At 34.0% G+C, this 16,592-nt stretch overlaps 3 protein-coding genes across 3 annotated transcripts; 1 reads left to right on the plus strand and 2 right to left on the minus strand.

The window, feature by feature from the left end:
• The first annotated feature begins 875 nt into the window (after positions 1-875).
• On the plus strand, positions 876-7,142 carry LOC146936115 (F-box/kelch-repeat protein At3g23880-like). The gene is made up of 3 exons (XM_085749146.1): positions 876-915; positions 964-2,170; positions 6,799-7,142. Exons 1-2 carry the CDS (start codon positions 876-878, stop codon positions 2,136-2,138), a joined length of 1,215 nt encoding a protein of 404 aa, XP_085605272.1. The 3' UTR covers positions 2,139-2,170; positions 6,799-7,142.
• Positions 4,681-6,192, minus strand: LOC146936116 (uncharacterized). The gene has a single exon (XM_085751129.1). The coding sequence runs from the start codon at positions 5,821-5,823 to the stop codon at positions 5,020-5,022; it is 804 nt and encodes a 267-aa protein (XP_085607255.1). The 5' UTR covers positions 5,824-6,192; the 3' UTR covers positions 4,681-5,019.
• Positions 7,143-14,216: 7,074 nt separating the features above from the next.
• LOC146936117 (F-box/kelch-repeat protein At3g23880-like) lies at positions 14,217-15,684 on the minus strand. The gene has a single exon (XM_085751130.1). The coding sequence runs from the start codon at positions 15,523-15,525 to the stop codon at positions 14,392-14,394; it is 1,134 nt and encodes a 377-aa protein (XP_085607256.1). The 5' UTR covers positions 15,526-15,684; the 3' UTR covers positions 14,217-14,391.
• Between the last annotated feature and the right edge of the window lie 908 nt (positions 15,685-16,592).

Here is a 16,592-nt window from a genome sequence, read left to right on the forward strand (position 1 = left end):
CTCTTGAACAAACTAGATGAGTATATTTATACTTAATTCTGTTATAAATTTTAGTTTGTGTTTCTTTTACAAAAGTACACGTCTCAATTTTCAAATAACTTTTTTGATGAGATATAAATGATAAAACTTATAAGAGGAATGCTATGCACAACCTCTCTAACACACTCTATTAAACACTCTCTTAACTATTGGTCCACGTCACCATCTTTTTAAAACCCATTACCTGTTGACCGGCTACACAGGTTTGGATCAAGACACACTTTTTTTTTTATTCTAAGTTCTTATTTCTAAAAAAAAAAAAATCACTCCTTCGTTTTCATGGAACTGATTTGTATACACTTTTTACTCCCAGAAATTTCCCTTCATTTCAATCAATTCATATACCCAATTTTAATACTGTTTCTCATATGAACTTCAAGATTCAGATTCCCACCGCCACCACTTGGAGCTGTGGCACAATCTAGCTGGAAAATTCATGCTCGTTGCCGCTGCTTCTCCCGGCATTGGCCGTGACTCTATCTCGATCTCTCTTGACCCAGTCCATATGCGGTAGAATTAATCAACAGTTATTGTCGTTGGAGAGGGAAACTTATGTGTTATTGCCGTGGAACTTGACGTCGCCGTCGCCGTCGTCGTTTCCACCACCGAGAAGTACATTGATTGTTCATAATCCGTCGCCGTCGTCGTTTCCACCACCGAGAAGTACATTGATTGTTCATAATCAATAACAGCATAAAACTCTAATTATATCTAAGTGTCGGATCAAATGGGTTTGAGCGGGTGGCTTAACGGTTGTGACTGAAGGTGTGGACCGTGAACGATAAGGAGGATGTTGGTCGCTGGATGTTTGTGCTTAGAGAGAGAGACTGAAGGAGATGGGAAGCCGGTTGCCAAGTTCAGTTATTGGCAAGAAGGGTGATGTGGCATTGTATTCACGCGAGTGTTCTTAAGCGTGTGTTTGAGCGTCTGATATTATTACGTCTCTGTCACTCACGGCGCACGTTAGCGATGAGGACGACCCAAACGACGTCGTTCTTACGTCTCTGTCACTCACGGCGGAAACAACCACCGCAACAACCCAGCTTCCTACTCTTCCGTTTGACGTCCTGCCTGAGATTCTGTGTAGGCTTCCTGTGAAATTACTCGGACAGCTTCGATGCCTCTGTAAGTTCTTTGATTCTGTTATCTCTGATCCAAAATTCGCAAAGAAACACCTTCAATTATCAACAAAGCGCCACCACCTCAGGGTAACATCTTTTCAACCACCTCACGGTGCTAAGAAACATTATGATTCTCTACTTCTGTCGGTTTTTTCTACTTCTACCGTTGTTGCACAGACACAACTTCACCCTCCTAATCCTATTAGTACTCTCACAAATGGATATAAATTTGTAGACTTAAACTGCTCTTGCGATGGCATCTTTTGTTTTTATCTCGAAGATGATGATTATTTTTTGTGGAACCCTTCCATTAAGAAATTTAAATTATTGCCTCCTTTGGAAAATCCAGGCGAACATGTTCCTATGTACGTAAGCTTGGGGTATGATCATTTCATTGATAATTATAAGGTCGTTGTTGTTTCTGTGAAAAAAGAAGTTAGTGTTTATACTTTGGGAACTGATTATTGGAAACAAATAGATAGCATTCCATATGATTGCCACGTGTTTGGATTCGGAATATTTGTGAGTGACACTGTTAATTGGTTTGCACAAGATGAATCAGAGATAGATTCAGGGATAGACGATTTCATTCTTTCTCTTGATTTAGAGAAAGAGTCATATCAGCAACTTTTCCTACCTAATTATGAGAATGAAAAGGTTCGGTGGATTTTGGGTATGGTGAGGGATTGCTTGTGTGTCTCTGCCAGTAGTGATATATATTGGGATGTTTGGATCATGAAGGAGTACGGAAATAAAGAGTCCTGGACTAAATTGTACGGTGTTCCTAACATGCAATATCGTGGTTTACATGCCTATTCTCTTTTATATATTTCAGAGGATGACCAACTGTTGGTGGAGTGTGATAACGAGTTGGTTGTTTATGATCCCAAAACTGGTACTTTAAATATCCCTGAGTTTCAAAACAACTATGAACTGATATACTCAAATGTCTACATTGAGAGTTTGATATCGCCCTAAGCTGGGATTCAACGGCAACATATATATGGTTAGTTTTTATTTGTGTTATTTATTTTATCCCTGCTTTGATTATTCATGACTTGTTAGATCATTGTTAATCAATGGTTGAACACTGCTTTTTATTTTCAATAGTTTGGTTAATATGAGTTGTTGATTCGCTCACATCTTGCACTATATTTTAAATAGTTCACAATCATGAATTGCATCAAATGGTTTGTCATTTGATTTTCTAAGATTTGTGTTATGGTTTAGATGTTATAATGTCTGCTTAGTGTTGCACAAATTTCCTAATGTTTGTTTCAAATCTTACACAATGCATTATGAACTAAACTGAATATATAATAGAATTTGAAACGTATTAGGCCTGGATGAGTTTGTTTTGCATTGATTAATTTTTGTTACGGTTTTCTGATAGAACTTGTAGGCCTGATTTGACTTTCATGTGGATACGGTGTGGACCCTCATAGGCCAGCTATTTGGAAAGTGTATGTCTGGAAAAGGAAGGTGGCACGAATATCCTCTAGGTGGTTAAAGGAGAGAGTATGTAATGAGGTGATAGGGAGTGGAGAGCGTTATTCACCTTTTTGATACTTTGTTGGTTAGGAGACTTATCTCTGGTAGGAGTCATAGACTCTGGTATTTCCCTTTGTTATTTCTTTCGTTGCTGTCAGAGCTTTTAGCTCATACTTCCATCAATAAAATCTTTTTTCTACTGATACTTAAGTTCTCGGTTTCTATCATTTTCTAGATATATATAAGAAAAATACAAAATTCATTTTAAAGTTCGGTTGTAAAACACGAAACATGGTGCATCAATCAGAATCGGTCCGAATTGGGTTGATTCTCAACTGGTTTGATTTGATAGAGTTCAACTTGCAAACCAGTTTGGTTTTACATGCTGAACTGAACCAAAACCACAGTTACCGAGTACATTTTTCATTTATTTTTTCTTGCCCAAACTCTGAATTTACTAACATAAAGTTTTATGGACATTCGCCTTTTCCTGAAGAACCTCACCTTACTGTTTCCAATGTTTGTGTTCATTGCTCCATAAAGATCTGCACGTGTGACACTTTGTTTTTAGTAAATGCACTTTTGTGAGTAGCTAATCTAGTTGTCAGTTCTCATTAGACCTTTGCTGATGTAACAAATGCTATGTGACGAGGATTATACTTTGCTGCACAATGGAATTTATTCATTAACATGATCTAATTCTTGCAGTGCTTCTATTTTATGATGTATATGGTTACATTTATCAAATGAGGATTCTTTACCAATTAGCCTTTTCTTTTCTTGGTGGTGAATGGTGATGATAGTTGTGCAATTATAGGATTGTTCATGATACCTAGGTCCTTTCTTTCCTCGTTTTCAACAATATAAAATCAACTAGATGTCCTTTCTTTCCTCTTTTTGAACGATTTAAAATCAACTGATTATCTAGAGATTGAGAGAGAACGGACTCATTTCTTGAAACTTCAGCTTTACCATGATAGTTTGGGATAGCATGGTCATTCTCAGTGTTTGTTATCAGCTCAGTTGTTGTACACACTTCTCTGGTATGATAGCGGTGATTATTGCAAATTAATAAGTAAAATATTTACGACTCATAGTACAGTTGAGTTGCATCTCTACTTAGGACAATATGAGTTGGGTTGAGTTTAACTATGGAACGAGACGACAAAGATAGGAGTAGAAGATTCATTTTCGTAGATTTTCGAATCCTTTTTTTTTTTTTCTTATTGTTTAACAAGGTTTTCTTTCATATTAAGTAATCTTCTAGAAATGCTACTTTCTAGTATTGCTAGATGGTTTGACTCTCATGCATCTGTTGGTTAATTTCAGTACTCCACTAGCGAGATTGAAATGCAATTCGATGCCTCATTTTTATCTCTCTGGTTTTGAGAATAAGAACAAATGTTGCATGTGTTTGAGTATTTTCCAAAATGATGAAAAGGTGAGGTTGTTAACAGAATGTCAAGATGTTTATCATTATGAGTGCTTGGATAGGTGGCTTATTGCTCATCCTAGTTTTCCTCAGTAGAGCTTCCCTCCATGCATGTCAGTCATCAATTTTCTAAAGAAATTAACATGTTATTAATTTCTTGGTAACTTTATGTCTTCTAGTGTTGAAATAATCATATAGTACATTCAGTTTTCTATTAAGGGTAACCATTACCACTATGTTTGTTTTGATGGTAATTATTATTTGAAACATTTTGGTTTCTGTTTTGACATGATATTGATCTTTTAATTGTGCATATGATTGATTTGTTTTTGTTGTTACTGCTTAGTGGTGTCTGTTTTGTGGTTGGCTGAGTTGAAATGCTAATATGATTCGTGCCATGCATTTATTTTCTAGCTGCTAAGTACTCACTGTCTCGTGTGTTGCTAGAGAGATGTGTTAGAGGAAATAAATTGAATGAATCATAAGAAGGGAGAGACAGATTTCTTCAAAAAAAAGAAGGGAGAGACAGAGCGTCGCAATTTAGAGAAAAATGGCCTCACTGTTGCGTGCGACTGAGAGAGACAGAGTGAGAGGCCTGATAGAAACTGATATCAAAATATAAACTAATAGTAATTGTACAATATAATCCCAAGAAATTCGAGAGTCTTGGTTCTCTCCCCTCCAAGAATTCGAGAGCTTGGTCTCTCCCTACCTATCCTTTATCCCAATCCCTGAATGCCTTTCTTTTCCTCTGCATCTTATTTATAATACTAAGTCCTATAGCTGTTACATAGAAGTCTAGTAGACAGCAATTACTGCAGACAAGTAACAGTTACTTATTTATAATATTATTAAATAAACCACTAGTATCTATAACTTCTGCCCTTAGGAGTCCTATTACTAACAATACTCCCCCCCTAAAGACTCACCTTGTCCTCAAGGTGAAGGATAACATAACTGTCCACCAGGATCCCATAACTTGAAGTAGAGTGACAGAGCAAGGTGTGAAACATGATAATTAATGCATGCATCAGACACTCTCTTTTGGGGAGGAATTTTCGGCAGCAATAGGCATAGTGCCAGTTCGATCAAACCAGAGGATAATCCACTCTTCACCACAAACACATCTGGATCTGGCGGCTTTGGCAACGGTGGAGGTAGGCCGCCAAACTCGAGTGAAACCCATCCCTCTCCGATAATTTTTCTAGGCAATTTCGCCCTCGATTCGAACACACTACTCATACCATGTTCATAAAAGAGTCTGTCGATACCAAGAAATTTGCACAGATCTGTTTTGGTCTCTTGTTGCTTTTCCACAATGATGACATTCATGGAGGAATTTTCTGCATCCATTTCTTCTGCATTCTCTACCTTTTCCTCTTCTGCTGTCTGAATGAGTTCAGAATTTCCTTGATCAGTTTCTTCTGATTGAAGGCTGAATGTGTGAGGCGTCGACGACTCCCATTCCAATCCAGATTCCTCTTCTTCATCCGATATAGGTAGAAGGTCTCTATACTCTGGCTTAAAATGCCAAATGAATGCAACGTGAAACGCTCGCCAACTCGCATGTGGATGGCATCGACTCCACCACTGCCACCATACGAGAGCACGGTTTCGCAAGGCTTTCACCGCCTCCAGCAACTTCTCACCCTCCTGTGTTCCCACGACATCAAAATGTTTCTCAATACAAATCAACCACCAATAAGCGTCACCGCTGCCGTCAAATTGTGGCATGTCCATTTCCCCCCTACTGTGAATTTCTTTCCCTGGATCAGAACTGCTCTGATACCAGTGATAGAAACTGATATCAAAATATAAACTAATAGTAATTGTACAATATAATCCCAAGAAATTCGAGAGTCTTGGTTCTCTCCCCTCCAAGAATTCGAGAGCTTGGTCTCTCCCTACCTATCCTTTATCCCAATCCCTGAATGCCTTTCTTTTCCTCTGCATCTTATTTATAATACTAAGTCCTATAGCTGTTACATAGAAGTCTAGTAGACAGCAATTACTGCAGACAAGTAACAGTTACTTATTTATAATATTATTAAATAAACCACTAGTATCTATAACTTCTGCCCTTAGGAGTCCTATTACTAACAAGGCCACACTTTCTACTTGCACGAAAAACCTGATTTACTTTTACGATCTTGACTTCAATTTTGCGATTTCACGATCTTGACTACTGTTTCTACTATGTTTCTGGTATATTGGTTGTGACTTTTCACAGCAAATGATCTTGTCTAGATCTGAATCTAAATCACGATTTTGGTAACCTTGATAGTATGCACTAATTCAAATTGACAAGGAGCATCATATGGTTTTTATGTTTTAGCTCTTGCTTTTTGATAGCGTTTAGTGGATTACAAATTCATAAGATAACTGTTTATTCTTGTTAAATGATTAATCTGAAAATGGATTATTTATATTTTGGTGTTTTATTTGCAGTTGTTTTAAAGTAGTTTTGCTTCTAAGATATATTCATTATATTGTTGTGTAAATGATATTTTTAAATTCTTACACACACGCAACACATTGTACGATTCATAACATTGGCAAAATGGCCTGAATATGATTGATATAGTGTCTGAGATTGTAGTGAAGTTCCTTTCCATATGTGTGTTGTCTTATGATGTCTCAATATTATAATTTTAATTGCACCTTAAGCCTCGAAATACTCCTTATAACTTAATAGTTGGAATGTCTCTTTTTCAGGTTGGCTGTGTTTGTTTGTTTCAATAGAATAGTTATTCACAATCAGAATTGCTCGGGTTCTTTTTGTGGTCTGGAGCTGCTGAAGATGGGGTGAAAAGGGTAATAGTTCTAGGGTTATTTAACGTCTGAAGTTCTGTTTGATTATTTCTTTTAGTGACTTTATTATTGGATGTTGTTTGCCTTGATAGAACATGGATATGTTGTGTGATTGTGAAGCATAGTGAAATGGATAATTGAGGGTTCTTCAATTGCAAAATGCATTTGGATGTTGTATTTTCCTTGCAAAAACATATTTAGTACCCGCTTGTTTAAGATTATTAAAATCATTTTACATGTTTTAGTTACGTTTGTGTGTAAGTTTATTTTTAAAATCATTTTTCTGCAGAAAATGAAAATCTATTTTGATCAGGTTTTGAAGAAAATAATATTAATAGAAGAAAAAAAAATACAAAATATGTCAATGTTAAGTATACAAAATCTGTTAATTTAGTCTTGAAATTGTCATACTTTCATGTATTTTAGGGATTAAAGTGACAAATTTCATATAATTTAGGGGCTATTTATTATATTTATATAGTTTGAGGACAAAATTGGAGAGAGTGATAGTTTAGAGATATTTTAATAGTTTATTTGCTATAGGCATTAGTTTTGAATGGGTGATAGAGTTGAAACAAGTGGTACTAAGGTTCCCATGTGGCATCTATACACCTATGCCAGAACTAAAATAAGAACAAAGAAATGAGAAATTATGGAATGAAGATCTGCAATAATCTTCAAATATAGAGGTGAATGAAGCACCAATAAAAGGTGCTGCAGATACAGAATTAGTTGAATACTTAGATAAGCCTCTCAAAACTGAACATGTTGATAGTTGGAGATGAGGCTGTGTTGAAGGGAAATCAAATTGTTCTTGATGAGTTGTGATTGGAAGAAGTGGTGAAACAAGAGAAGATAGTGATGATGTGAAGTCTATAGAGGCTGTTATGTCATTGTCAATTTCTTCTTGTGAGTCAAAGATAATCGAAAGGTTGTTGTTTGTGGTAGTGATTGTTCTAGTTGTTGTAGTAGTATTGCTATTGCTATTGATCTTATGGTCTAATTCTAAATATTGAGATATGTTTATAGTATATGAGGAGTGATTGTTTATTCTCTTTATGCAACAATTTGAGTTAGAGGAGAGGTAACCACAGTTTTAGAGACTCTTAGAACAATTCAGGGTCACAAAGTACAATTGGAATTGATGTTTCATCCTGCAGTGTTAAACAAAAACAATGTATAGTGTATTTCCATAATTTCCTTTAAAATAATGTACTTGAGGGGGCAAAGTCTTTGAAAATTTGAATTGTGACTAAAATCTTGCCTCAGATTCATTCACCCATATAGACATTTGTCCCTGCATCACATACAAAAACTCCTCGTTCTCACGCCTCATCACTTGTCTACACATTGTTCTTTAAATAGTTCCCCAATTAAGATTCTTCCTTCAACTTCCAACAAACTACACCTACTCGTTCCCTTCCATCAATACCTGGATCTCCAACTACATATGATGCATTCCTATCTTTACGGCATGTCATTGTTGCAAAAAATTTCTCTATCTCTTGCAACCGTTAAAGTAAGGATACCTATGAGACTATGTGTGTCCATGTGTACAATATGTGTCAGTGTCTACCGATCTAAGTGACAGTTTAAACAATTGTTAAGAAAACATTTTTTTTTCTTTGTTTCGACACACCTTACCATTGGATACTTGATAAAACAACTATGAATGTTAAAGACGTGTCGACGTATTGATAGTCACTAAGGAGTTAAAGACATTTGGATTGATTACATAACTTAACTTTTCGATATTTGATGGATGAATTAAGGTGAAAGGTTATCCTAACTTTATTTAGACTATTTTTTTCTACTAAAAAAATTGTGCAATTTAGATGCACATATATATTTTAACTCTTAATTTAGATCTTTATAAATAAAATATTGATTGTTTATATAATCTAATTATAAAATTATAATAAATTCATGTGTCATTGTCAATGTCATGTTCTTGACATTAGTAACAATGTCAACTTATTGGTATCTATGTCTTAGCAGGTGCAACGCACAAGAGACCAACCGAGAATAACACTAGTAACAATGTCAATTTATTCTTGATCTTCTTATTATTAGACACATTCCCACTAAATAAGCTATGCATCTTACAACTTTGTGTGGTTCTTATTCTTAATAGCCAATTAGCACAAAAATGACAATTTTTCAATTTTTCATGCTTTTTGTTGTCAATGTCAAGTTACTCCTGTTTTCCTCCCAAATTAATCCATTAGAAACAGATATCATAATAACCCGATTTCGTTCTCTTCATGATGGAAGCACACACACTGGTTCCTTAAACATTTGCTTCATTTCATATCATGCAAGTATTATAAGTAGTTTTCAAAGTTAACAAATAGGTTGTGCAAAGAGTACTTTTATTTACTATGGATGATTTTTGTGCAGCTCAGCATTGAAAGAACTACATATGTAGGTCATGAAGCTGGATTGCTTTTAGTTCATTTCTTACTATCAGAGACTGTATTCAATCATGAGTCAGACCCTCCCCTCCCCTTTCCCTCCAAAATTCTTGAACCAAACGGACCCTAACTGTGTGTTTGGTTTAGAAGAGAAGTTGTGAAGAGAGAAATAGGTGAGAAATAGAGTAGATTTGATGTATTATTTGGTAGAAGAGAAAAAGAGGAGAAATGGAGAAGAGAGAAGTGCTTACTATTATTGAAAGGTCTAAAACACCCTTACAAAAATCTCTCATCAAATTTAATTTGTTTCATAATTCAATTAATTAATGTTTTTTTGGTTACATTCACTTAATTAATTTAATTTAAGTAATTAATGAAATTTTTGATCAAATAAATTAATATTTTTTTAATCAAATTAATGATTTTTTTGTTACAAATAAATTAATGAATTTTTGGAAATCAATTAAATTCCTTTTAATTGAAGCTGATAGTTGTTTCTTTGCTTCTCTTGCTGGTGGATGAGAATAATTTTTGAAGCTTTAAAAAAATTCCTTTGAGGCTTTAAAAAAATTCCTGTAAAGCTTAATTGAGGCTTTACAAAAAATTCCTTAATTAATTGAAGCTTTAAACGTTTAGAATATCATCCATGTTGCCTCAATTAAATTCCTTTTCATGTTCACAATCACAAGTACTGGTGTTGCAATTCATCCACGTGAGTGCAAGTATCAATTGAAGGAAAGGGCAAAATTGGAACAACAAAAACTAAAAACTTCTCTCTCCCATTTCTTCTCTATTTTGGGGAGAAGATAAAAGGTGGTGGGACCCACTGTTTTTTAATCTCTCTTCTCTCTTTCTCTGCATTCCAAACAAGAGAAAACTACTATCTCTTCTCTATTTCTCTCTTCTTTTTTTCTCTCTTCCTTATTTCTCTTCAACCAAACACAGTGTAAAAGAACATGTATATATACTATATATAAAGAAAACTACCCCTTTCAGCTCTTTTGGGTTGAATTTTTCTTTCCAAAAATGTCCTCCATTTTGAATACAATGTAACAAATAGATAAGAATAATATTAAATATTAAAAAAATATAACAAACACTATATATATATATATATATATATATATATATATATATATATATATATATATATATATATATATATGTATGTCTGTTTTTTTTCTTTATCATTTAAAAAGTGTAACAAACTAGATGAATATATTTATACTTACTTTTTCACTATCCCAATTATACACTTAAACAACTTTTTTTTTATAATAATGATCGACGTTGGTTTCATTAAAAAAAAAGATTTTTTTTTTGTTATATTATTGGTGTCATTGAAATAAATAATCATGGTTATTTTAGTTTGTTATAAATTGAAAGCAACAACATTTATATTTTTAGTTTTAACCCAAATCAAAATTTCATACAAAAAACACTGTTAATAATTTTCAAACTTTAGCGCAATATGTGTCCGTCTTTTCGCTAGTTTGATTATAAAAGACACTAATAGAGCCATGTAATTTTAGCTCATTATCCAATTGTAATATTTATAATAAAAAGTTTTAGGGTTAAAAATATTTTTAGTTTAGTCGCAATTAAATTTTTATAGTAATTTTAATCCTCATGATATTGTAATCTATAAGAATAGTCAAAATATGTTTACAAAATTGATAGTTTTAGTTCTCTAAATAGTCTCTATAAATGCAAATAAAGATTAATAATGAATATCTTTTCTTTGACAAAATTTTAAAGGATAAAAAAAAAGCTTGTGATTTTGTACTAACTAAGGATAAGGATATATTTAACTTAATCTTTTATATGGTACATAAAGTGTAACTCAACTAGCAATGTCGAAATTGAAGATTGAACACTTTTATTTAAGTTCAATCTCAATGTGTTTGAGTTTAAATGGTGTTTATCATTTCGTGTATATACTCAATATATATAACTAACATGTATGGAGGGAAACTCTATAACGAGGGCAATGACGATGAGAACTAAAGCAACATATCAAAGTACACATAATGATAAACATGTTTGCATTCTGTTAATAACCTTGTCTTTTCCTTATCTTGAAAATACTCAAACATATGCAGCATTCCTTCTTATTTTCAAAACCAGAGGAATAAAAAATGAGGGATAGAATTGCATTACAATTTCACTCTAAGTTGCATAAAGCTAAAGAACAATCATTTACACATAAATGTGAAGTATATGATAATCAGAAGAGAAAGTGGTGTAAGAACCTTTTGCTCATAGAAACGAAGTTTGGTTAAAACTGCAGGGTCTAGAGAAATGAATTGCTACAGGTTTTAGAGTACGATATAGTAACCTATGATGAGTTTCATATATATACAAGAGGGACATGCTTTAATGGGAATTGCAGAGGTGAGAACTATATATGAGGGAGCACAAGAGTGAGCCAATTCCATAGTTAAGGTGTTTCTAAGAGTGAGCCAAAAACTAAACTAGCATTTCTAAAAGTTAATTAAGATTGAAAGAAAATCTTGTAATAACAATGACAGAAAAAGGATTCTAAAATCTAAGAAAATGAATATTCTATTGCTATCCACAATTAAACCCAGCCAAACCCATTGTCCAAAGTATAGATGCAATGCACCTGTACTGTGATCCATATATACATTAACTATTTAATAATTATTTTGCACTAATCACACTATCATACTAGACTAGTGTATACAGCAATTAAGTTAAATAAGCTAATAACAAACACATAAAATGAAGATGTTAATCCTAAACTGTCATCTAGTTTTTTCAGTCTTTGCTTAGGCTAATTTTGGATCTGGTGAAGTAGCTAGGTGAAAGCTGACGCATAGAAGAAGGACTTATAAGTACATGAAGAGAGAAGACAGGAATCATACCGAGGAAAGGGGACAATGATGATGACATTTAGAAAATAGAGCGAGTCAGCTAAATGCAGTGTGGGGACAGAAAATAATCACTTAGTTGATTCATGTTAGAATATGGCTACAAAGTTGGGCATAGAAAAGGATTTGGAGGCTTGACAATAAGCCAAAAATTGATCTAGAGGTTGGTTAGCCGTTGAGTCATCTAACTTTAGTTGGTTGCAAACATGTTGAAACTAAAACTAGTCAGTAGTTACCTCTTTGTTGACTCAATGGAAACTAAAACATCAAAACTAGTACTCTCATCGTCCATGTGAAACTAAGTTCCAGCAAGGTTGTAGGAATTGCCAACCACATTCTGAGCCGTCATTGATGTAGACCTTAGGCTTCAAAATCTATTGAATTGTTGTTTCTCATCCTTAAATACTTTTTTAATACTTTCTTTTCACAGCAAGATGATGATTTCTTCAAGGATGAAACTTTATGTTGCTCACAAAAATAGAGTGATGTGACCTTAAATATGAAGGGTCTAGAGAAATGAATTGCTACAGGTTTCAGAGCATAACATAGCAACCTATGAGTTTCATATACATAGAAGAGAAGAGGGATATGCTTTAATCAGAATTGCAGACGTGGGAACTATATATTAGAGAGCACAAGAGTAAGCCAATTCCATAGTGAAGATGTTTCTAAGAAATTGTTTCTATAAGTGAGCCAAAAACTAGCGTGATATGAAATGAAACAAGTTCAAGTTAACAAACAGAGGTAAGAGAGTCAAATCATCTAGCAATACTAAACTAGCATTGCTAGAAAGGTTACTTAATATTGAAAGAAAACCTTGTAAAACAATGAGAAAAAAGGATTTTAAAATCTAGTCCCATCTTGTGGGTTTCGTTCAATATTTAAACCCAACAAAACTCATATTATCCCAAGTAGATGCAACTCGGCCGTACTATGAGCCATATATACATTAATCATTTAATTATTAACTTGCAGTAATCAACACTATCATACCAGACAAGTGTATAAAGTAATTAAGGAAATAAAACAGAGAGAATGACCATGTTATCCCAAACTGTCATGGAAAAACTGAAGTTTTCAAGATAAGACTCTATTCTCTCTCAATCTCTAGATAAGTAACTGATTTTATGTCTTTCAAAAAGAGGAAAGAAAGGACCTAGATATTAAGAACAACCCTATAATTTCACAAGTATCATCACGACCAAGAAAAAGAAAAGGGTAATTGGTAAAGATTCCCCATTTGATAAATGCAACCCATACATCATAAAATAGAAGCACTGCAAGAATTAGATCTAGTTCATGAATGAATTCGACCATGCAACATAATGTAATACTTTTCAAATAACATATTTTTACATTAACCAAAGGTCTAACGAGAACTGTCAACTAGATTAGTTACTCATGAAAGTGCATATATTAGACTTATCTTCAGGAAAAGGTGAATATGCATAGAACTTTACATTAGTAAACTATAAGTTTGGGAAGGAAACAATACTTGAAAAATTTACTCAGTAACTGTTGGCAGTGGTGACACTGCTCGAATAATATAGTTGACCAAACTACAGGTGTGGTCTTGGTTCAATTCAGCATGGAAAAACCAAACTGAATCAAACCCAACTGGTTGGCAATTCTGACAAATCAAAGTAGTTGAGAATCAACCTGATTCGGTCTGATTTTGTGAATTATTGCACCATGTTTTGTGTTTTTTAACCAACAAGGTTTAAAATTCTAGAACAAAATTGTGATTTTAAACTGAGCTGGTTGAAAAACAGTTCAAAACTAGTTATGAATAGGTTAACATAGTTGAATAAACAAATTTTCTGATTCTGAACCAGTTTTCCATAATTCAAAAATTAGTAAACAGATTTTAGTACAGAATTACAGAACTGTTTTCTCAAACCTTTTTAACATTATGGCATCTAAATCATAACACAAATGTTAGAAAACAAAATGATAAACCATTTAATGCAATTCATGATTATTAATTATTTAAAATATAATGCAAGATGAGAAAGAATCAACAACTGAAATTAACCATACTATTGAAAATAAAAGCAATGTCCAACCTACAGATTCCATCAACCATTGATTAGCAATGATCCAACAAATCACCAAGAATCAAATCAGACATAAAATAAATAACACAATAAAAAAAAATAACCATATCAATGTTGCATTTGAATCCGTGCTTAAGGTGATATCAAACTCTCAATGTATACAATTGAGGCTACCTGTTTATAGTTGTTTTGAAACTCAGGAATATTCAAAGTACTAGTTTTGGAATCATAAAAAACCAACTTGAGTTTCTCACTTTGCCATTCCTCAAACTCTACCAACAGTTGGTCATCCTGAGAAATATATAAAGCTTTATTGAAGTCGAAACCCTGATCTTGTATGTGAGGGACACTGTACAATTTAGTCCAAGACTCTTGATTTCCGTACTCCTTCATAATCCAAACATCTGAAAACATATCACTAGATGCAGAGACACACAAGCAATCCCTCACCACATCTAAGGTCCATGGATCATTCTTGAAATCAGGTAGCAAAAGCTGTTGATATGACTCCTTCTCTAAATCAAGAGAAAGAATGAAATGCATACTCGAATCATCCTTTGCCAACCAATTAACATTGCCACTCACAGATACTCCCTGTCCCCGAATGCAGTTAGAATATGGGATGTCGTCTATTCTTGTCCAATAATCATTCCCCAAAGTATTAACACTAACTTCATTATTGGTAGAAACAACAATGACCTTATAATTATCAATGAAACAATCATATCCAAAGCCTATGTGGGAAAAAACATATTTGCGTGGATTTTGCAAAGGAGGCAATAACTTAAATTTTCTAATGGAAGGGTTCCACAAAAAATAAGAACCAAGATAGAGCTCACCACAAAACATGCCATCGCAAGAGCACGTTACGCTCACAAATTTACATTCATTAGTGGGGTAAAGTTGTGTCTGTGTAAAAACGGTAGAAGTAGATAAAATCGATGGGATTGGGGATTCACACAGAAGCCACTCCCATGAGATGTCGTGGATACATGTTAACATGAGGTGGTGGCGCTTTGTTGACAATTGAAGATGTTTCCTTGCAAATTTAGGATCAGAAATAAGAGAATTGAAGGACTTACAGAGGCATCGAAGCTGTACCAGTAATTTCACCGGAAGCCTACACAGAATCTCAGGCAGAATATCAGAAGGGAGAGTTGGAAGAGGCGGTGGGCATGTTAGGGTTCCGGTGGATCGCTTCCTCTGAGTGGTGGTTGTTTCCACCGTGAGTGGATGAGAAGAAACGGCGTCACTACCCTGCGCCATTGCTCCGGTGAAATAGAAACAGACGCTATGTGAATTTCATGTTTGAGTTCCCCCCTCTTCAGCCTATTCTCGTGTGCTCTCCAGCGGCCTACAATACTTTTCAGTGTCTCAGCGTGGGTAAGAATTTCAATTGTTCTAGTTCTAGCTGATGGATAAAAAAAACTAGCTTGTTCAATTCAATTAAGGGTGTGTTTGGTAAAGATAAGTTATAAATTTGGGGAATTAGTCACTTTAGTCCCTAAATAGGAAATGAGTCGTCACTTTAGTCCCTGAATGTAGATAAATTGCAAAATAGTCTCTGAATGTAGACTCTGTTAGTCAATTTAGTCCCTAAATGCAGACTCTGTTAGTCAATTTAGTCCCTGAATGTAGACTCTGTTCGTCACTTTAGTCCCTGAAATTGACCAACAGAGTCTACATTCAGGGACTGTTTTGCAATTTCTCTGCATTCAGGGACTAAAGTGACTACTCATTTCCCATTCAGCGGTTAAAATGACTAATTCCCCTATAAACTAATTCATAGGTATAAAAAATCTAATTTATAATTGATGGTTGATAGTTTATAGTTGGAAAATTATTAAATTAAGGCTTTGTTTGGACAACCAAAGAACGTGAAAGGTAAGAAAGTATAAGGAAAGAATGTTAAAGGAAAGATGGTGAGTAGAAAGTGAATGGAAAGTGAGATGATTGTTTTAGTTGTTTGGTATGAATGAAAGTGATAATAAAGTGAAAGGAAAGAAAATTATAATTTTATGAGATGACATAAATGTCCTTATATTAAAATGAATATATACGTATATTTTTTTTTGGGAATGAATACATACATGTCTATAGACTATAATATGCACAAAAAAGTGACGATATAAAATAAAAATAAAACAATAGCAAAGCCTTAGTTTTGTTACCAGGATGGATAGGATAACAAGCTTGAAGCCTTGTGACGTCAGAAGAAAATCAATTGGTAGTAAAAAAACTGCACATGTGTAAAAGAAAGTCTTCAAAAGCGAGGGCTGTTTAGTAATTATACCAAAATGGATGTGCTGCTCAATCTTTCTTCACACTTCAGA

Source organism: Medicago sativa, chromosome 3, assembly GCF_051527215.1.
Source record: "Medicago sativa cultivar Bolivia chromosome 3, Bolivia_mono, whole genome shotgun sequence".
Classification (NCBI taxonomy): domain Eukaryota; kingdom Viridiplantae; phylum Streptophyta; class Magnoliopsida; order Fabales; family Fabaceae; genus Medicago; species Medicago sativa.

What these genes read in the sequence shown, in the direction of transcription:
- LOC146936115 (XM_085749146.1), top strand. Translation starts at nt 876, where the DNA reads ATGGGAAGCCGGTTGCCAAGTTCAGTTATTGGCAAGAAGG. An exon ending in TTCAGTTATTGGCAAGAAGG is followed by an intron (nt 916 to 963) that starts GTGATGTGGCAT and finishes CGTGTGTTTGAG; the next exon opens with CGTCTGATATTATTACGTCT.
- LOC146936116 (XM_085751129.1), bottom strand. Translation starts at nt 5,823, where the DNA reads ATGGACATGCCACAATTTGACGGCAGCGGTGACGCTTATTGGTGGTTG.
- LOC146936117 (XM_085751130.1), bottom strand. Translation starts at nt 15,525, where the DNA reads ATGGCGCAGGGTAGTGACGCCGTTTCTTCTCATCCACTCACGGTGGAA.